We start from the raw sequence: 21,421 nt of genomic DNA on the forward strand, positions 1-21,421 counted from the left end.
GGTCCTGGAGGGAGACCTTTGCTGCTTGGCCCGGACAGGGGCTCACCTGTCCCAACCAGGCAACTAACTAGAGGCATTAATTGGGTTTAAGTGGTTAACTTCCAACTCTGTCATTCCTATCCCTCCCCAATACCTTCTAGTCCTGCCCCCAGTTTTAACTTTTCATCTGCTTATATATATTATTCAATTTTCACTTACATTTCAACCCCAGGCCAGAAAACAGAGCAGTGAATAACGGGATAAATGTTCTCGGTCCAAGCCAATACCTTCAACATTTTCAAATTTTCCACATAGGACCAAAGGACATACCAAGCATGATGTTATCAATGCTCTTTTTAGTGAATAAAACTGGTTTAAATGATAATAACTGTGATGACACAAACACCACTTTTGCTTTAAAGTCTTTATTATCCTGAATACAAAAGACAGAAGTCCTTTAGGATATAACAGAGTTCTTTATGTGGAAACATTATTCTTTTTTTTTTACAAGTGAAAAAATAAATACCTCTTGGAATAAAGGCTTATATGCTAATATGTGCCATAAAAAAGTAGAGTTTTAATATTTGACAAAATGTCTGTGCAAAGAAACAAATGCATAAACACATTACTGCTACATTAAGGCAATATGAAAAGTATACTCGGAAATCTCAGTAAAGTGACGGTGTAGGCTTCTAGCTTTTACTTAGCTAGTATTGCACCCAATAAGGTCATCTAGGTGTCCCGACGTCCTAGAAAACCCACAAGCTGACCAGCGTCCAAAATGCCCAAGTGGGAGTGGAGAATGTGATTAAGAATATAGAAACAAAGAAACTCGAAACCCCTCAAAGACCTAGGGAGGGGACAACCGAAAGTTAATACCTAAGCATTTACTACCAAGAAAAAAAAAAGCATACTATATCTAAGATATCTACGATAAGGCTGTAAAAGGCTTGATGGCTCAAGCAAAAGCAACCCCAGTGGATGAAGCTGGAGTGGAGTTTCTGGGAGAAGTAGAGAACCCCCTCCCTTTTGTATACCATAAAGCTTCATCCCCGTGAGCAACGGTCTGCTTCCCAAGGAACGTGTGTTCCCTTTTCAACTTAAATAAGATATCCCACCGACTCAAGAGCCCAAGGAGTGCAGACTACTCCACAGAAATCTTACAATGAGACTGGTAGCATTTCGTAATCGAAAGCCTTGGGGGGGGGGTGTGTGTGTGTGTGAGGGCACAGGGAGGGGGAGAAAGGAAGCCGTGCATACCGAGGTCTCTGTTTCCCACTAGCCGGACTGGTTTATATCTGACAACTCGGTCGTCAACTTTTTTAAAAGTCACAGAACTGATCTTTACATCTGTTTACCTTCCAATCCTTCTTGAACAAGTTATAAAAACAGAAAGGACATTAAAATGACTGTTTCTTTAAGAAAAATTTGCCTATTAAAATGTTCAGAGCTCCATGATCGTACAAAAAAGAACCAAGGAAAATTCTTAAAACGAATTCTTACAAAATTTGCTCCAAGTAGGAAACTTACCTCGGAATATATGAGGAGACTGAACAACGTCCTTTCCTAAAAGGTACCCACTTTTTTGGCTATGCTGCCACTTAACTGACATCACACATTTTACTTATTCTTTTACTCGATGAGAAGAAGTCATCCAGGGAACGTGTCCGTGTCCCAGGACCCCTCCCGGCCCCCACCACTGCAGCTGTTGATTCTTTGCGTGGCGTGTTTGGTGGGGACGAGTATTTTTTTTATTCTTCTTTTTTTTTTCCCCAATATTGCATGACGATGGGTTTTGGAGTATTTATCTTCTCCACGATCTATCATTTTTATAATTTAGTCGTAGTGCAGTCCAGGGAAAACGTGGCATGGCCAGTTAAGCGCACAACAGATCAGATTACAGTCAGGTTGAGCAGACTGGTGTGGGTTGGCAGATAGACGTGCTGTACGTGTTCCACGCGTGACCTGCACACCGGACAGGACTAGAAAAGAAAAGCCCACAGTACTTGTTAGGACACCTTCAAGGGTGTGTCTTCAGGGTTCACGTGCGGCACTTACTCTATTGTGCGTGCTGTGTAAGTTGTGGTCATGACTATTTCTAGCTCTCAAGTGGTAGAGATCTTTGCTTTCTTTCTTAAGATTTTATTTACTTCTCTGAGAGAGAGAGAATAGAAAGAGAGAGAGCATGAGCAGAGGGGGGCAGAGGGAGAAGTAGACTCCTCACGGAGCAGGGAGCCCGATGCAGGGCTCCATTCCAGGACCCTGAGATCATGACCTGAGCTAAAAGCAACTGCTTAACCAACTGAATCACCCAGGTGCCCCACTATCTCTGCTTTCCAACAAGTTTGAAAGTCCATACCTTACAAGGGATTCATAATATTATGAAAAAGTGTAAACCTCAGGCAATTTGATTATGTTTTTAGTCCCACTCTAAACCAGATACCAAGAATAAAGAGATCAGCAAAGAATTCTTGCTGTGTGGGGAGGCTATGGTCCCTGCCCGGCAGAGTGCAACCCCTCTGGCAGTGATGCAGGAGACCTGAGACGTTTCCAGAGTCTGGGTGTCCCTGGCTCAGTGGGCTGATCCAGGCCAGCGTCACTGGGTTGATGCCACATGGCCAGTGAACATGGCTCTGCTCCGAGCCACAGGTCACAGCTCTATGTCTCTGGCTGGCTTCTCAACAAGCACTGCCCTCCCTTGGCCATAGGGGGACATAGAGGTCAGCCCATGTGGGCAGAAAAAGGCAAATCCCTAGAATGCCCAGCTAGCTCCTGGAGAAGTAAGTCCTTGTTATTAACTCATGATCTACTCTTAGGAAGGACGAAGGCATCCTGCTGGCTCAGTATATAACCCTAAAAATAGCTCTGAAATTAGCAGCTTTTGAAAGACCAGGTATTATTTGGGGCTAAATTTTGAAATAAAACCACAGTGATATTTAGTGAACAGTTCTTAGAAATGAAAACGAATTGAAAAAAAAATCATCATAAGGGGAAATGTAAGGTGCAAAAAAAGAAAAACATACATGAGCTTTTATTTTTTTGTATTAATATGAAAATCAGATTGGCTTACTAAGAGCCAATGCAAGATGCCCCCTAGAGGCATATGCAGCAATAAAAGGAAATTAATCACAAATAATCACAGTCACCAATCCCCCCACAGAACCAAAAGTGAGCTATCACCACAGCTTCTTAGTATTCTCTTCAACTATTTTAAGTAAATAATAAAGACCATCCTCCTACGTGTCAGGAAGCAGAAGGCAGCCTCTGGCTTACCTACTAACTAGCTGTGTTACCTTGTGAGTCTGAGCCTTGTTTCCAGAACCTGAAAAAAGCCTATGACTTAAAGCAATTACATTGTTGAAAGTAGTATGTTAATCCAAAATGTTTCCCAAGAGCAATACCTTTGAAGTTACCAAATACGAAGGCCCTTCCCAGGTGTAGCTGGGCTTTTCGGCTTGCACCTGGCACACAGCAGGTGCTCATCAACAGTGAACAGTGGGGGGAAGGGAGAGGAGGAGGACCACCCCCGAGCACCCCCTCACCTGCAGCTGGGCGGCACAGCCCTCACAGCACACGGTGTGGCCGCAAGGGCAGAAGGTCGAGTCGATCTCCTCCTCACAGCACACCATGCACAGCATGGCCTCCTTCAGCTTGCGCAGCTTCTCCTGGAGCGCTCTGGTCTGCTGGCAGCTGAGGCCCTCGCAGCTGGCGCAGTTCATGCTGCTCTCCGAGGACTTCAGCGGGGAGTTGGGAGGGCTGTGGTCACTTCTCGAAACCAGATCCACAACACCAGCATTGTACAGAGCTCTCCTGGCATGGTCATATACCTCCTTTGATGTTCTTTTAATATCGAAGACATACTTCTTGCCGAGGTTGATATTTTCATTCAGGAACAGAGAGGCCAGGTGGCCCTTCAGGTCTCGGCTGTACTGCATCATGACAGCACTGGTCACTGTGTCACACCTGCAGGGAGAGATTGAATGTCCGCTTCAGTGCTGACAAGCCCGGGCATTTCTGTGACTCAGACCTTCAAATGCTACTGTGCCTAAGAATATTTGTGTCAGCAGATATTTATATTCTTGTTTGCATGCCTGAAAGTATAATCTTCCAGTTTTATGTGTGTTAAACTTATTTCAATGATTCTACCTCTATGTTTCTCAAGTGTCCCCAGAGAACCTTGGATAAAGCAGCCATAAATGTAGGGGATAGTGAATGTGAGCCTCCACCCCCAGGGATATGAGTTATAGTCAAAAACCGCTTGTGGCAAGAAAAGACATTTTCTTCTTTCTTGGCTTTATGCTAAAAATTCTCACAAATTTTCCATTCTGCTCCAAAATTTGTGTGTCTATTTTAACATAAAAAAGGTTAAGAGGGCAATTAAATTTCTCAGCTCTTATTTCTCAAATATTTGGGTCAAACCACAAGTCTACTCTAACACACCTTACGAAATGAGGGTATCGCTATTGTCGTTAGAAAATCCTTACTGTGCACTGCAGGATTGGGATAGATGCTCTACCACAGGGATGACTTAGGTCACCCAGCTAGGAAAAGGCAAAAGCAGTCGCAGGACAGGCCCAAACAGAGTTCCCGGGGGAGGAGGTGTTATGAGAGAAACAGGGGAGTGTGTCTGGGCAGTTCATTCACAGGCATGCCTTGTGGGAAAAGCAGGACCCTGTTGACAAAGACTCCATTGCTAAGTAGAACAGAACTAACAACGTGTTTGAAAGCAGTAGATTTCTTAAATTCTGCACAAGATGCACAGACACTACAACCAGAAACCATAGGAGCCTATTGTCATCTGAAAAGTCAGAGCTGCGACAGATGCCAAGGCTGTGGCGGTGTACAGAGGCTAGGTACCTGTAGAAAGCGTGGGTCTCCGTGATGGCTCGGTAGAGCCCGCTGGCCGCCCTGGTACTGATCATCTTGAACAACAGCACGACGCTGTTCCCAGACTCCTTGGTGACGGTCAGGTACACGTTCTTTCCTGACTGGGTGGCCATCTGCACCACAGGGTAAGCAATCCTAAAACAAGGGAAGAGAAAAGTGAGCAAGCCCTGAAGCAGAGGTCTGTCAGCGTGTGTGCACCTTTGTAGGATTGCCCTGGGCCCAGCACCCTGCAGTTAAATCAGATGCTTGGCTGGGGGTACCAGTAAGCACGCTGCTCCCTAGTCAGAAAAGTCATCGGAAAGCAATTGTGGACAGAAGTGCCACAGTGAGCTGTGGGGTGTGTGTGTGTGTGTGTGTAGGTAGAAACGACACTTTCACCACAGTGCACTTGAATTCATAAAAAATAATTTAAAAAATTCAATTAAAAAATAATTAAGGTGCGCCTGGGTGGCTCAGTAGGTTAAGCATCTGCCTGCAGCTCCGGTCATCATCCCAGGGTCCTGGGATCCTGTCCCCACATCAGGCTCCCTGCTCAGTGGGGAGCCTGCTTCTCCTTCTCCCTCTGCCTCTTCCCCAGCTCATGCTGTCTCTCGTTCTCAAATAAATAAATGAACCCTTACAGAAATAAATAAATAAAATAAAAATAATTAAACAGTTATTAAGGCCTGAATAAAATTAATATACGTGCCCAAAATGAAACATCTGATTCCTAAAAGATGAGTGTCTAGCAAATCCCTTTACAGTTTTATCTATTTTCGTATGCAGAGCTACAAAGAGTAAGCTTTGGGCTAAATAAAACTTTAAGACGTAGGTTACCTATTAATTGGGCAGAAGTCATCCTTACAAATTGAGATTCCCTCAGGTCCAACCCCAATGAGGAGTTTCTGCCCTTCGCTGTCCCTCACGGAATGCCATTCTATGCCATAGTTTTCCATCGCCGACACAATCTGCAACACCTGGTATTCGGCCGACGCCTGGCTGGTCCCCTCCAACTCTTTATGCTTTGCAACAATGCTGTCAGACACCAAAAGGGCAGAGAGGCATGGAGAGATGAACTTCCGTGGTCTTCAGAAAGAAATGTGTACCATTTTTACCAGGAAATCCTGTGGATGCTGCCATTTGTATATCACAAGGACTTAGAGCAATATAGCAATGATGCTGCATTTATTTAGCAAATTGACTAAAATACTTCTAAGACACCCTTGCAGATCTCAAGTATTATTATTCAGCAAAAAAAGCAAGTGGGGATGCCGGAGAGGGGTGAATTGGAAGAATTATGGAAAATCTCTAAAAGCAAACATAAGAAATGTTGTATGTAGAACTTCTCCTGCAGGTATCTACACTTACTTTGTAAGTTTCATTATGATATAGCATTAGAAGGGACTGATTAGATCACCTGCAACTGAAAAAAAAAATGCAGGATTTATTTTATCTGTTGTGGCAGCCAGCCTCTAACACAGTCCTCCAAGATCCCCACCTCCTGGTATACACATCCTTGTACAATACCCTCCACCTGTGTGTTGGGTACCTGCTGTGTTAATAAACCGCTGGATTCCTAACTTGTTTCTAATGAACAGAATATGGTAAAAGTGATGGGATGTCACTCACTTCTGAAATTAAGTTCTAAAAAGGCTTTGACTTCTGTCTTGAGTGTTCTCTCTTGCTCTGTCTGATGGCTTATCATCAGTAGCTACCATGTTATGAAACAGCCTCCTGGAGAGGCCTACGTAGTGAGGTTAGGATAAGGTCCTGCCAACATACCATGTGGGGATCCCAGAAGGGGATCCCTCCTCTGGCTGAGCCTTCAGATGACAATGAACTCCAACAGCTTGCCTGCAGCCTTATGAAAGATTTCGAGCTGGAGAAATCAGCCAAGCCACAGCCAGATTTCTGGCCCACGGAAAGGTGAGATACTGTCTGTGGTTGTAAGCTACTAAGTTTGGGGTAACTTTCTCCCCCAGAATAGATAACTAAGACACCTACATTAGGTCTCTTGGTTTCCTTGCGAGGATGAAGGAAATACCAATATACATGATGGACTTTTGGACAGATCTGCATTCTTCAGAGATCAGAGACTTAAAAAATTCCTGTTTTGTAGCATTTTATTTAAGGGCATCGATTTAGGTAGATTATATTTTGTTGTCTGTAAATTTCTCAAAGAGACAGCTAAGAATCTTTTGAAAATAACTGGCTAAATTGGGCAATGGTCTAGTCTTAACCTCACCAATTATCTATATATACATACCATAGATTCATGTTCTTTGGGAATCATGTATAAATTTACTAGCTCTAAAAAAAAAAAAAAATTTACTAGCTCTATGGATCCAAACAGTCGCCCCAATGCAGCCTCACCTGTTCAAAGTAGTGCTGGAGAGCTCCTTTGCACACAGCTCCTCGTAGCTGTACTTGGCAGTGTTCTGATTGTAGTCTCCAAACTTGGTCTGTGCCAGGAGGGCACAGAGCTCCACTGCCTGCTCTGGGGAGCACTGGAGGTGGCCTGCCAGGAGGGTCTCCTTGATATGCAAGAAGAAGATATGCCTGCAAAGCAATGCGAGAAGGAGGTTATCATAGGGGACTAGTTTGGTATCTAGTTCAACCTGCTGGGCAACTTCACGATCCCTTTCAGGTAAAGGAAAATACAGTAATTTAAAAAGCCACCCCAGGGGCACCTCAAGTCATGATCCCAGGGTCTGGGATCTAGCCCCACATCAGGCTCCCTGCTCTGTGGGGAGTCTGCTACTCTCTTTGCTCCTTCCTCTGCTTGTACATGCATGGTCTCTCTCTCTCAAATAAAACCTTTAAAGTTTTTTAAAAAAATAAATACATAATAAAAAGCCACCTCAAAAATGCTCGCCACAAAGAATCTTTTTTTTTTTTTTTTAAATCGTGAGCATTAAGGCAAAATAAGAACTAAGTTTCTCTGGAATAAAAAGTATAACCCGGAAAAAAAAAAAAAACACCCAAAAACTAATTAAGGCAAGTTCAGTAACACTGAAATTACCAAATATAAAATAGTTTCACAAGTTTCTGCATTAAAATTTTTAAAAAAATTTTTTAAAGAAATTATCTTGAGAAAAACTTGATCCTGACATGGACCTGATATCAGAGAGCCTTACCTTAATTCAAACGACCCACAAATCTCTAGTTTTTGTCCCTGCTTCTCTAAGCATCATATTCAAATTTCAATTGCCTATAGAGGTCTCCATTTGGATGTTCAGTATCCTAATTTCACTTTGTTCAAAAGCAAACTCACTGTTTTCCTTCCCAAACCCACTTTTTTTTTTTGCCAGTGGAAATCAGAGTCTGGTTTGTTATTTTACCCACAGACCCACTTTTGATTCTTTGTTTTATTTTCACCTACTTTGTTGCTGAAAACCCTTTAAAGTCCATTACAGTCTTCCTATTAATACCTGCTACATCCTACTTGGGGCTCTCAACTACCCAAGAATTTACAATCTCCCGATCTCTGTAGACTCTGCTAATCCACCTTCCCAGCTACTGCTTCTGGGATAAGCTTGCCGTTTCTCTGCCCAAAATCCTTCAAGGAATCCCAACTGTTTGCTGAGGAAGCGTGCTGTTAGCATGAAGCCGGGGTTCTGCGGATCTGGCCCCCAATGCGCCCCCACATGTCCCATCCTTCCCTCCAGCCACTATGCCCCCAGAAAGGGACAATTCTTCCTGGAAAGACCAAGCATGTTCACATCCCCGTGTCTTTGTCTTGGCTGCTCCCTAGGCCCCGAGGGGCATTCTTTCTGTGCCCCCCTCACTTAGATACCCCTTCACCCACATCATATGCAAACTGTTTATTCCTCTATTAGAGTATTTGACACATTCCAACTTCTACTACAGTTGGCTGCATGTAAACGAACTTCCCAAGTGTCTCTAGCACCAGAGGGCTCCGTGAATGGATGGAACACTGCACATGGTCCAAGGTTAGTTTCTCCCCACCCACGTGCCACTCCACTTGTGCCTGTCCACTGCATATGATACTACATTCTATCTTTATTCTAAGGTGTGTACTAAGGTGTGTCAGACTTAGACACTCCTAGGAAACTCCCTATACCGTTGTCACAAATCCAGTTCCCAAGATTCTCAACAGAGTATCTAAAACTGCCATGGACAGACTGGCCTAGGTTATAAAACTTGTCTCTGGGAAATGTAGGGGTCTAACCTTCCTTTGATGACTTGTTATAACCTCTCAAACTTGCTTAAATACCAGAATATTCTTTCCATTAACAAATGAATTACGACCAGAAGTAAAGCTCCGACACTGCTCTGAATAGAGCTCATAAGTCCAGCTTCCCACTTGAGCTAGATACCCTTATTCCAGTACTCAACAGTGCTTTTATTTATATACTAGCCTTATGCCTGACATCCCAGGTAGAGGAGATACATGAGCAATATCAGAAAAGCAGAAGGAAGCAGGGCTAGAAATACAAGGCGGGAGTGGGGGGTGCTCTATGGACAGTCTCAAAATGTCAGGCAGACAAGAGCCATTAATCTTCCTTTAAGAGATGTTTAAATTCAATGTTTTGTGTGTTCTAGAATGATAAAGAAATATTTAAAATTATCAGATTCTGCCAAAGACTGCAGGTTTTTCTTTATTCAAAGTCCCAATGAAGAAATTACAGTAAGAATGCGTAAAAGCACCGAAAGAAGATAAGCATGGTTTTTATTAACCCAAACATCTGCTAGTCTTTAAAGTATTTTTGACACAGCACTAAACTGAGAAGGGGGTCCCTACCGGGGCAAAGAAATAACCACAAAAATAGCTTGTTTTAAAATAGCTATCTGAGCAGTGAGGGCTAGCATTCTTGTACACTCTTGGTGTTACAACATTGCTTCAGCTCTCAAAAGGCTTTTTAGATGGCCATTCAGTAAACTTCATCTTGGTTAACACATCTCTGTCTCTGTATTCACAGGGGAGTTGAGGGGGCGTTAGTTGGAAACAAAGATCTGAATACATGCTTATGTTAGAAAAGAAATTATGTACTGAAAAGATTTTAAGGGGTATTGCCACAAACCAAGTCTTCTCAATTTAATTACTGCTCGTGTGGAAGTATCTTTTAACTTCTTTCCCTAGCATCAACCTAGAGACTAGTTTTCTGCTTTGTGCAAGTTTAGCCTGCAAAATCGATCCAATTTCTCTTTCCAAACTATCCACGCCTGCTTCTAGAGAGGCAGCTGCCAAAACCAAAGGCAAAGAAGCAGTAACAGAATATTAACAGGTGGTCAGCAGTCTGAGACCTAATGCTGATCTTTTCTCAGCCTGTGGGTCAGAATTTTAAAACAGAGGAGCAGGAGGACAAACGGCCTTTTCTCCATACTCTGTATTCTGGGATGGATGCAATCAATACCCTAGAAGTAGAAGAATCCTCCTCTTTACCATTTATATAAACTTCCTGACAGGGCCCTTCCTGCATTTTGCAGTTTCATGGCAATAAAGCAACCTTTCCATTTCGAGTCAACAATGATTTGTCATAATTGTTTATGTAACCCCAGGGTGAACATATCTGATAGATCCTTTTAGATGGAACTTACAGCCTTTTAGTGCAAAGGAACATCTTCTAACACAGTAACCCCAGCCACAAACTGGTTTTTGGGTGACAAGTTTATGCTCTCCAGGAGAACACCACAAGAGAGCAGTGACAGCAAGGGTCACCAGCTGTGGTGAGCCATCAACAGACTATTTAATGTGCTCTTCCCAAGAGGGGGGATGGCCAGAGCTCGGAGACACACTCCCACAAGGAATCCAGTGATGGCTCAATAGTTAGTGGGGTGATTTTGAATCAAGTATTTTTTCCTATTATATTTCTCTTGAGCCATCTGCTCTGTAACTGTCTAGTTCATAGATGTTCTTCTATCTCTTTTTGTAAAATGGTTGAAAGATTACCGATAATATCAAAATAAGCAGATGGGGTCAAAGAAGTCATGCCTGCAGTGAATTTTTTTTTTTTTTTAACTGAAGATCAAAAGTGGTTGACATATCTAACTCGCTTTAGGCCACATGCTAGAATCACAAACAGAAAGAAAGCCTCTGGGGGGGAAAAAACAACTTACTTCTTTGTCTTAAGCAAATGTCTGTGAATATGTCCTGCAGACATAAGCTCAAACCGCATTTTCTAAACATTTTTCTGGCTGTGTGGTTCTTCAAGTTTTACTCAGTTATTAAGAAAATGAATACTCAGTATGTGATTCAGTATAGATGCCCAAAGTAAAATATTCTGGCTCACTCAAGTCTTTGCACCATGGGTACAAATGAATTCACACTTTCTGTAGCATTTGGAAGATTAAAAAAAAAAAAAAAGGAGTAATATTAAGGACAGCCATATTCTAACTTAAAAAAAAGTCACATATATTTTTTGTTTCTAAGTACTTCAAATTTCCTCTACTTTAAAAATTAATTCCTTTCCATAATTTTAAGGAATAAAGTTAGGTCATTTATCTTTTAAGAACTGTAAGCAGAGAACTGTCCTCTGAACACTGGCTTGTCTCATAAAGAAATTGTCTAATAATCAAAGTAGAACTTTCTGCAAACCAGCAGGGGTTGCGGACCTGCCCATCACAGGTGGTTATGCTCAATCACTGCCCTCTGGTATCTTCCCAGTGACATTTTGAAGAACTTTCTGTGACACAAACGTAAATCAACTATGTTCACATTTGCTATTGACTCAACATTTAAGTAACAAACCTAAAACACCTTTAAAATGGCTAAGAAGCTATTTTTAAAAACTCTCCAGGGCCACCAACTGGACAGTATTTTTCCCCTGAGACCTGACTGGCCCTGGCCATCCAGGGTCCCTCACCCAGTTAGACCCTCTCTGAGACCACCATGAGCCTGCTTTAGTCCAGTGAGCCAGTTAACCACATCAGTTTATTTTATTTTATTTTTATTTTTATTTTTATTTTTTTTTATTATTTATTTATGATAGTCACAGACAGGGAGAGAGAGAGAGAGGCAGAGACACAGGCAGAGGGAGAAGTAGGCTCCATGCACCGGGAGCCCGACGTGGGACTCGATCCCGGGTCTCCAGGATCACGCCCCGGGCCAAAGGCAGGCGCCAAACCGCTGCGCCACCCAGGGATCCCCACATCAGTTTATTTTAAACCAAGCTCTAACTGCCAAGTTGTATTTAAAAACTATCAAATAAAAAAAAAATACTATACTTTTTTTTGTTTTGTATCTTAATTTCCACTGGAACAAATATCAGTTCATGATGGATTGTAGGCTTAAATGTAAAAACTATAACCATAACACTTTTAGAATGACACATAAGAGAATATCGCTATCACTTGGGGGAAGGCAAAGGTTCCTCAGGACACAGCAAAAATCATAAAAGAGAAAAATGGATAAGTTAGGCTTATCCAAAATTAAAAATTTCTACTCATCAAAAAGCATTAAGACAACTGGCAAGGGGTGCCAGGGTGGCTCAGTTGGTTAAGTGTCTGCCTTTGGATCAGGTCAAGATCCTGGAGTCCTGGGATTGAGCCCCACATCAGGCTCCCTGCTCATTGGGGAGTCTGCTTCTCCCTCTGCCCCTCCCCACCCCCATGTGCTCTCTCTCAAATAAATAAATAAATAAATAAATAAATAAATACTCTTAAAAAAAAAAAAAGAAAAAGAAAGAAAGAAAGAGGGGATCCTTGGGTGGCTCAGCGGTTTAGTGCCAGCCTTTGGCCCAGAGCATAATCCTAGAGTCCCGGGATCAAGTCCCTCATCGGGCTCCCTGCATGGGGCCTGCTTCTCCCTCTGCCTGCATCTATGCCTCTCTGTCTCTGTGTCTTTCATGAATAAATAAATAAATAATTTTAAAAATTATTAAAAAAAAAAAAAGAAAGAAATTGGGCAAGTCACAGGAGAAATTGTATTTATAAAACACCTCTCTGACAAGGAACTGGTATATATAAAGAACCTCCATGGCTCAAAAAAACAAAGGCAACAAGTCAGCAAAAATGGGTGAATGACTAGAACAGATACTTCACAAACAAATCTGTAGGAAAGGCCAATAAGTACGTGAAAAAAGTGCTTAACGTTATTAATTAACATTATTAATTAGCATTATTAATTATTAATCTATAATTAATTATAGAGACATAGCAATGAAACCCACAACACACCCACCAGCAGGCTGGCAGGGAGGGGGAGGACACAAACTCTCAGTGGGAGGACAGAATGGTACAGTTTAGGGAAGAGGCCTGGCAGTTACTTAACTAAATGATGACCTCTTCTGTGGCCCAGCTATTCCATTCTTAGGTATTTCCTCAAGAGGAATGAAAATATATGTCTACAAAAAAGACTGTACTTGACCACAGCAGCTCTATTCAGAATAGCTGGAAAATAGGTATCCAACATCAGATATGGATCAACAAAGAGCAGTATATTTGTATGATGGAATCCTACCTAGCAATGAACAAGTCATTGATATATATGTACGTATATATGATGAATCTCTAAAAAATTATAATGAAAAGATGCCAGAAACAAAAGAGCATGCACTTCACGATTCCATCTGTGTGAAAAAGAATAGACCTAACTAACCTATGCCAGAAAAACATTCAACCCTGACTGTGAAGTGAGGGGGTGGGGGAGGTGGAGGTGGGAGTTGGGAAGCCCTGAGGGCAGGGATGGACCTCAGAAGAGCATGAGGGAACTTTCTGGAGTGGCGATAATATTCTAAATCTAAGGATTTTGTTTAAACAGACACATCCATTCATCAAAACTCATCAAATGGGATAATTAGGATTTATGCATTTCATCATATGTAAATATTTTATCAAAAGAAAAAAAACTATAGACAAATACAGAGTTCTACTTAATGATATGCATTGTTGAAGTCTTTAGGGGAAGTGTACTTACCCATAACTTATTCTGAAAAATATCAAAAATAAATATGTGATAAAGCAAGTATATTAAACTGATTAAACTATTAATAGTAGAATCTAGATGGGGGTATTGGCTGTTTACTGTAAAAACCTTCAACTTATCTGCGTGTTTGTAAATTTTCATAATAAGAAGTTGAGTAACACTAGTGAAAATCCTTATGATCATGGTTCAGAATGAATAGCAGTTACCTATACCTAAAATGAACTATCAAATCTACTATACTCTGTGGAAGGTTTGCAATTGAGAAACTGAAAGGACCATTAAATAATTACCAAGTCAGGTCTCTATTCAGCTTAAGGAAATCCTTCTCAATGCCCAAAATGGAAAATGGGAACCACGGACAAATTTGCTCTTCCTCAGGTTCCAAAGCAGTTAAAAGATATGGGGGTGGGGGGCGGGAAACCCCCAACTTCAAAAGTAATTACAAGAAGCATGAGATCTGCGCTTGGGGAAAAAATAGGCTTACTTACAACAGAAACCTGACTAGACAAGCAATAATCCAGGCAATCCTATAGTTTCAAAGTGTTACCTTCAAGATCTCTCCCAACGGTCCAGACTGTGAGGAGTACTGTTAATCCAGGAGAGATCTGGAAGCAGGCTACAGTGGGGCATGACCCTGGAGCAGTAAAACACTGTCACCCTGAGTCTGACCCTATTTAGATGTACCATCTAAATAGTCAAGTTTCATTTAAAACAACAGGCTTAAATTAAAAGTCCATTTTGGTTACATAAAAAAAAAATCTATTTCTTAATGTTCATTGCATACTTCATACAAATACACCCATATGAGAAATTTGTAAAGACACTGAATGTGCCCAGATGGGAGATCTGTGGCTAAAATAAACACATGATCATGCAAACATCCTATACTCTTAGTAAAAAGAAAAGACTTAATAGATAAATTAGAATTGAGAAATCTAATTAATACTTTTGGAAAACAATATAGAAATCTGCTTTTCTTTCCTGAGGCCTATTTTGTGTTTGGTCATACAGAACAAAGAAAAGAAGAAAACAATGTGTCATTCCAGTCTTTGGCATAGAGTCGATATGAAAAACACAGTGACACCTTTATAACAGATAAATACTGCTGTAACAGCATCCTACAGAATACATCCATCCCAAATCCTACCTACACAGGTAAATTATGCAGAGCAACCTTTACCGACACCGACAATGTATTAAAAGATTTTGAAAATGATTACAGGCCCTGGCTAAGATCCATGTGATTTGGTTTGAACATATTCAAGATTGTCACCTCAACTCTGCCTATGGTTTGCGTGTGGCATTTGCTTTGTGGATTTCAATGACGTCACCTTCCCTAGATTTTGACATCTAAGGGATTTTTGTTGGGGGAAATGGAAAGCCTGGGTTCCATAAGTATTTAGAACCTATTAATTGTCTGAAAATTAGGCTAAGTGAGCCTGTGGCTTGAAAACTATCTGAATTTCATAAAAGGTCCAGGCAAATGGTCATTCATTTTAGATGAGAACTAACAGCCACAGTAAACAAAAGGCTTGGGTGGGGTGGGGAGAGTGAAGGAAGCAAAAAAATGCTGAGAGCTGAGCAAGTTCTTAACAGAGAATAAACACTACAAAACATTTTTTAATGGCAAGACTTCTTTTAGACAGTTTCAAACTTCTCAAGTTATAGAAGCAAACTACCCAGCATTTCACTAGCCATAAGGAGATTTCTATTATCAATATCAGCTAACCTCATTTCTATTTATTTCTAATTTCTTAATTCATTGATTCAACAAATGTTTATGCACCAGACACTTGGCAGACTCTGGGGAATATAATGTTGCTCAACCCCCTGCTTCATGGAGTTTAAATTGTTAGAGTAGCTGACAATAAACAAATTGTCACATAGGAAAATGGTAGTGTTATACGCTCATTAGACTCTAGAAAGGAAAGCTACATGATGTCTTGGGATGGTTCAGTCTCCTGAGAAGGCTCAGTAAAGGCTTTCCCAAGGAGTGATGACTGCGTGAAGTCTGAAGGACGGCGGGCTTTAATGAGGGATGAGTCAAACTCAACACCACTCACTTGCATCACTGAAATCTTGATGAGATTCAATGCTCAGGATTACAGCATTTTCCTGAACATTTAGTTCAGGATTCACGGGAGGCTCACTTGTACTGAGCTCACTTCTGGGAAAGAGAATTCAGGTGTTGGTGAGTCTTGAGGAAGCAGGAACACCCCTAGCAAAGATCAGAGAACTCTGCCTAAATGTAGCAAAGTCAGGAGAAACAAGATTTTATTGCAGTGGGTGGTATAATCACCATCTCTGAAGATGAAGCATAGAATCCTCAAATCTCTGGCTTTGAAAATGTTGACAAAATCTGGTCTGAATTGCTGTGAATAACTGAGAGCCTTTGAAAGGCAAGAATTTCAAAGATCACTATTATTTCACATCTACTTCCAGAATATATGAGTTTTACTTTTAGTTTTAATGCACAGCATGGCAAACATCTGCTGAATCTACCTGTGTGTCTCTGTCTCTGAAATGTGCCAGCTGAATCTGAACAAGACTCTCTGGTTACCTTCCAGAGCCCCAATTCAAGTCAAGCATAATATTCTGGGTGAAGAACCAAATCTAAAATTAGGCCAAATCAGAGGCCAGATTAACTGTATCAATCTAAGCAGACACTTGATATGGTTTTTCTTTCCTTCTTTGTCTTCAGAAAAATGTATTTAGGAAAACTTTAAGGAAAATAAGACAGAGAGGACACAGAAGCAAAGAAAAATTTACAGAAGTGATTTTCGAGAGAGAAACTCTTCCTGGGCTTTCAATTGAGATGAAGCTCAGGGCTGGCTCAGTCTTAGAAGTCTGGTAGTTGGGGACAGAGATGCACCTAGAATGAGGGACTTCTGCTTCCCCCTAGTACTCTCGTTAAAATCAGGCCTTCCTGCCTGCCGTTCTGCAGCAGCCTCCCTCATCTGATGCAAACTCATATATTCACTGCCCCCACGTACCAGCTCTACTGTAAGGAGGCTACTTTAATTCTCCACAGAGGCCAATTTGGCCAGGATATTTCAGTACCATTTAATAAACTGTCTAGACACTTTCAGTATACTAAACTTACCCTCGTGGCTTGACTTTGAGATAGTAGAAAAGCACGGCTCATAGCTGGATTGGCAGAGTTTACAGACTAGGTAAATAGATCTCTTTTATTTTCATGGCAATTTACATAAATATTTTATAACGAATCATTAAATATCAAGAAGTTTACCAATCAGCTTTATCTGGTTAACGTGACATTAGGGAAAATCAGTGTTTTTGCTCAGTATTATCATATACACAAAAACAATGCTAACTGTAATTCCACTGGACCCAGTATAACTTCCGAATCCTACTGAGAAGGTACAAATGCTAATTACAAATCAGTTATTAAAGCAGAATGCTCTTGCTTTAGGAGCCAGTTTCTTCAAATTCTGTATTTTGGACAACCCCATGAAAAACAAGTAAAATTCACCAATATTTTACAAAAGCAAGTCAAATGCTTAGGCCATGCTAATTTTTTAATAAGATTTCAAAAGGAACTGAAATCAATTAAAGTTACCTAGGCTAACCAGGTACATGTATTCTCTTGAGCACTATTAGGCATGAATCTCAATTGAGTCAACAAAGAAGGAAATTTGATTTCTATTCTAATTCACAGAATCTCTCTATTTCCTGCAGGAATAAAGTAGACTTAATAATGGCTATTAACTCAATTGCAGAAAAGCACAGGTAAAGACCATCTAAGAGCAAACTCTAAAGTCTTCATCATTCATAACACAATTGGATCATGCTGTTATGACTTCAGCCATTGTTTAAATGAGATGTCCTCAAAGCTGCTGCAAACTTAAAAAATAAATTCATATCCTCAAGACAGATTTGCATCTGGAGACCCAGAAAGGATTGATATCATGATAAATCTACATGATAAAACCATGATAAAACTACACAATGAAAATTCCAATGTGCTGTAGTATGTGTGTGTGTGTGTGTGTGTGTGTGTGTGTGTGTCCTCTTCTCTTACTCTACTCCATTATCTTTTTTTTTTTTTTTTTTTTTTTTTTTTTAAATTTTTTATTTATTTATTTATGATAGTCACAGAGAGAGAGAGGCAGAGACACAGGCAGAGGGAGAAGCAGGCTCCATGCACCGGGAGCCCGATGTGGGACTCGATCCCGGGTCTCCAGGATCGCGCCCTGGGCCAAAGGCAGGCGCCAAACCGCTGCGCCACCCAGGGATCCCTCTACTCCATTATCTTGAAGTGCAGAGTGGAAACCTTCACAAGTCTGCTTTAAGGTAAAAAAACAAAAACAAAACACAACCTATTCTGATTAACAAAAACCGCTAAAACAGCCTTACTACACATGCAATCATGTGAATATTTTGCAAGAGATTTCCAAGAACACTAAGAATTTGATATACTAGCTTGCCTCAGAAATAAAACTGAACATCTCCCTCACTGTTTAAAGCTCCCTAACCAGGTAGAAGAGACATTTCAAATTCAAATGAACAGTATTTCAAAATATGTTTCCATCAGTCCTTCAGCAGAGGAGAAAAAAAAAAAAAAACACATGAGAACAACCCTTAAAGGATTTTGCTCACTTATCATACCTTGAGATTGTCACACATTTTTCATGTGTGGTGAATTTCCAACCCAAAGGATTATGAAAAATATCAGAACTCAGATCCAAAGTTTGTTGTCTCTAAAAGTCGTTTTCTTCCTTTCTTTTTTTCTTAACATGCCACTATAAGATTCAGGTCTCTTGCATTTCAGCAATAAATACTGAATGCCAGTTTCCTAATTTGGCTCATCCTTGAAAAGTACTACAGTCAGTCCAGGGGGAGAAAATATTTTCTGTTTGAAAAAGGCACCCACGTGCTCCAGTTGTCTACCACTGCTGGTGGTTTTCTACAAGTAAAGAGATAAAGTCAAATCTAAACAATCATGTGTTACAGATGTGTGGGTTCAAGTTCCGTTACACCGGCCCTACAGTGTTTTTCTAAGTTTTCAAGATGCTTAAAAACTTCCAAAATTCTGCATGAAGTCAGATGGAGCGCTTTGCTACATGTTGTAATTTGACACTAGGCTTAAATTGACCAAGTTTAAGTAACCCAAGAGAAACTGTTTCCTGCTTTCTGTTAGAACCCTCTACAATGACCTGTAGTAACACTGCTGAGGCAGAGGTTACTATCGGGCATTTGATGCGGCTATCAGGAAGTCAGTTGGGTTTTTAACCTTTTTTTTTTTTTCCTGCCTGTGGCACCGATTGCCAGTGTTCACAAGAATCCAGCCCTGCCCCTTGTTGTTTATAAAGACAAAAAAACCCACAAGAGACAGAAAACATACCCCAGGCCAACTAGGCGGTTCCCTCTTCACCTCAACAAAAGGGCTGAGCCGTGGAAAACTTCTCAGTTAAGAACCAACTCACTCTGTGTCAACCACGTTTGCCTGTGAACATCTCTGGGGAGGTGCAACAGCCCTTTCTAAACGGAATCAAAGGTCTATGTATGTATGTGACATTGGTTTATTTCAGTGCCACTTTACCTCGTCTGCTCCTGTAAGATGAGATGAGGTTCCACGAAGAATTTGACTCTCAGTTTAAGCCGGTAAGGGGCTAGCCCATCCATCTGCTGGGAGATCCGATTTCTCAGATTTAGCCATAAACTTTCGCCTTTGCTACCCGTAAACTGCAGTCCAAAGTAATCAACTTCTATAATTCCCAGCCGCCTGCACACCTAGAACAGAAAAGGAGAGCAATATGGATGAGCAAATGGTCCATGTGGTCAAAGCAAACCCAAGGACACCGTCTGGGTGCAAGCTTCCCGCCTGCTTTTCACAACGTTCAACAAAGGTGCTACAATTCCTGCCTTAAGCTGTAAGAACAAAGTTCTAAGGTCCCAGTGTTGTTAAACCAACAGAGAGGCTTTGTGCTTCCTTTAACACCTAGGACACCGTCAACTGCAGTAGGGAGAAAGGAGTCCTCCAGAGTAGCCTTCCAGAAAGGCCGAGGGAGGCAATCTACAGGGTATTTTCTCTTATTCCAATCACCGGAATCCCCTCCACCAGCACAATCCGCACAGCTGATTTGGCAGATTATCTGGACAATTTTAACCATCTGGACTCCAAGAAACAACCACAGTGAGGAAACACGCCACAAGTGTCCGCTAGGAGGTTTTCCAAACAGCTCAGGTCTAGGGGGTTTGAGGGCACAGCGTTCCCCTTGAGACCAGATTTTCTGTCTGTCACACCAACGTGCAGTTTCGAGCCAGTCGTCGTTAACTCCTAAGGGCAATGCGTGCTTTCAAGGTAACGGAGTGGGTGACCCAAACCCGCGGCCGTCGGGGGCCCCGCAAACCGGGAGGTGCAGGTGGACGGTGCATTGGAGAAGCAGCAAGAGACAAGAGCGTCGCCTGTCTGCCCAGCAGCCACCTCATCTGGGGGCTCAGGTGGCACCGCCAGACGCCGCGGGGGACCCGACAGGCGGCATCATGCACACACCTGCGGCAGGTGTGCCGGGCCGCCTTCTTCCGGGAAAGTGCGGGGCTGGGGGGGGGGCAGGCCCACCGCGCGCGTCCCCCCCGCCCCCCCCCGCGCGCTCCCAGCCTGCGGGGACCGCGGGCCCCACGGCCGCGAGGAGGAGGAGGAGGAGGAGGAGGAGGAGGAGGAGGAGGGGGGGGGGCGCTCCCCGCCGGGCCGCCGCAGCGCCGTCCGCTCCCCGGGGGGCTCCTGGCGCCGCCGCGAGGCCCCTCGGCCTCTGGGGACCGCCGCCCCCGCCCGGCCCCCGCCGTCACCTGGTTGAGGCAGTCCTCGCCGTTGGCTTTCGCCTCCACCTCCACCTCCATCAGCACCGCGTCCGGCCTCGTCACATAGCACAGCATGGCTGGGGCCGGCGCTGCCGCCGCGGCCGCCTCCTCTTTGGTGCGCGCGGCGCTGCCGCCTCGCCGCGGCTCACAGGCAGCCCCGGGCTCGGCGACGCTGGCCCCCGCGAGGCTGCAGCGCCGCAGACCGCCGCCCCGCGCCGCCGCGCCTCCGCGCCTCCGCCCTCCGCCCGCGCGCCGGCCGCCCGCCCGCCCGGGTCCCCGCGGCGGCGCCGCACTCCAGCAGCCCGACTGCCTGCGGCGCGCCGGGGACCCCGCTGATATAGTGGCCCCGCCCCCTTCGGCGGCGGCCCCAGCCAATCAGCGGCCCCGCCCCGCCTCCGCCGCCGCGCCAGCCAATAGCGGCGCCCGCTCGGCCGCGGCTGAGTTCCCCCGGGCGGCCCGGGAGGTGGCGGCGTGCGGGCGCGGAGGGCTGCGCGGGGAGGGGGCCCGCGGCCCGGCCGCCCCCGCCCCCGCCCCCGCCCCCGCCCGCTGGGCGACGCTGCTCCTCGGAGCAGGGCGAGCGGCCCCGGGGCGGGGGCGTGGGGGGGGGGCGCCCCTCTGCCTGCCTGGGATCCACCGTTCTCCGGGAGCCTTGGGTCGCTGCAAGAATGCCTACGGGAGGTGAATGCCCAAGGCAAAGGGAGCAACCCCCGAGCCCGGAGCAAACTGCCCCCCCGCCCCCCGGGGGTTGCCACCGTGGGCTGTTGGAAGGCGGAGGGATCGCTCCTCATTTTAGACCTCGGCAGTGGGAAAAAAAAAATCTGAGTATAAAAGTTTTTTTTTTCTTTCTTTCTTTCTTTCTTTTTTTTT

General features: G+C 43.5%; 1 protein-coding gene across 1 annotated transcript; it reads right to left on the reverse strand.

The window, feature by feature from the left end:
* Positions 1-388: 388 nt before the first annotated feature.
* On the reverse strand, positions 389-20,785 carry MYLIP (myosin regulatory light chain interacting protein). Its single transcript, XM_055322968.1, has 7 exons — positions 20,543-20,785; positions 19,296-19,486; positions 7,219-7,404; positions 5,683-5,880; positions 4,837-5,001; positions 3,522-3,942; positions 389-1,961 (listed from the first exon to the last, which is right to left on the reverse strand). Exons 1-7 carry the CDS (start codon positions 20,627-20,629, stop codon positions 1,872-1,874), a joined length of 1,338 nt encoding a protein of 445 aa, XP_055178943.1. The 5' UTR covers positions 20,630-20,785; the 3' UTR covers positions 389-1,871.
* Positions 20,786-21,421: the final 636 nt, after the last annotated feature.

Source organism: Nyctereutes procyonoides, unplaced genomic scaffold (assembly GCF_905146905.1).
Source record: "Nyctereutes procyonoides isolate TBG_1078 unplaced genomic scaffold, NYPRO_anot_genome, whole genome shotgun sequence".
NCBI classification, from domain to species: Eukaryota; Metazoa; Chordata; class Mammalia; order Carnivora; family Canidae; genus Nyctereutes; species Nyctereutes procyonoides.

Bases quoted from the DNA above. Each gene is read 5' to 3' on its own strand.
- MYLIP (XM_055322968.1), bottom strand. From the start codon at position 20,629: ATGCTGTGCTATGTGACGAGGCCGGACGCGGTGCTGATGGAGGTGGAG. The intron at 5,002-5,682 runs GTAACCTACGTC...CCCTTGTTTTAG, and splicing joins GACTTCTGCCCAATTAATAG to GATTGCTTACCCTGTGGTGC. The intron at 1,962-3,521 runs GTGAGGGGGTGC...TTTCTTTTCTAG, and splicing joins GCTGTGCCGCCCAGCTGCAG to TCCTGTCCGGTGTGCAGGTC.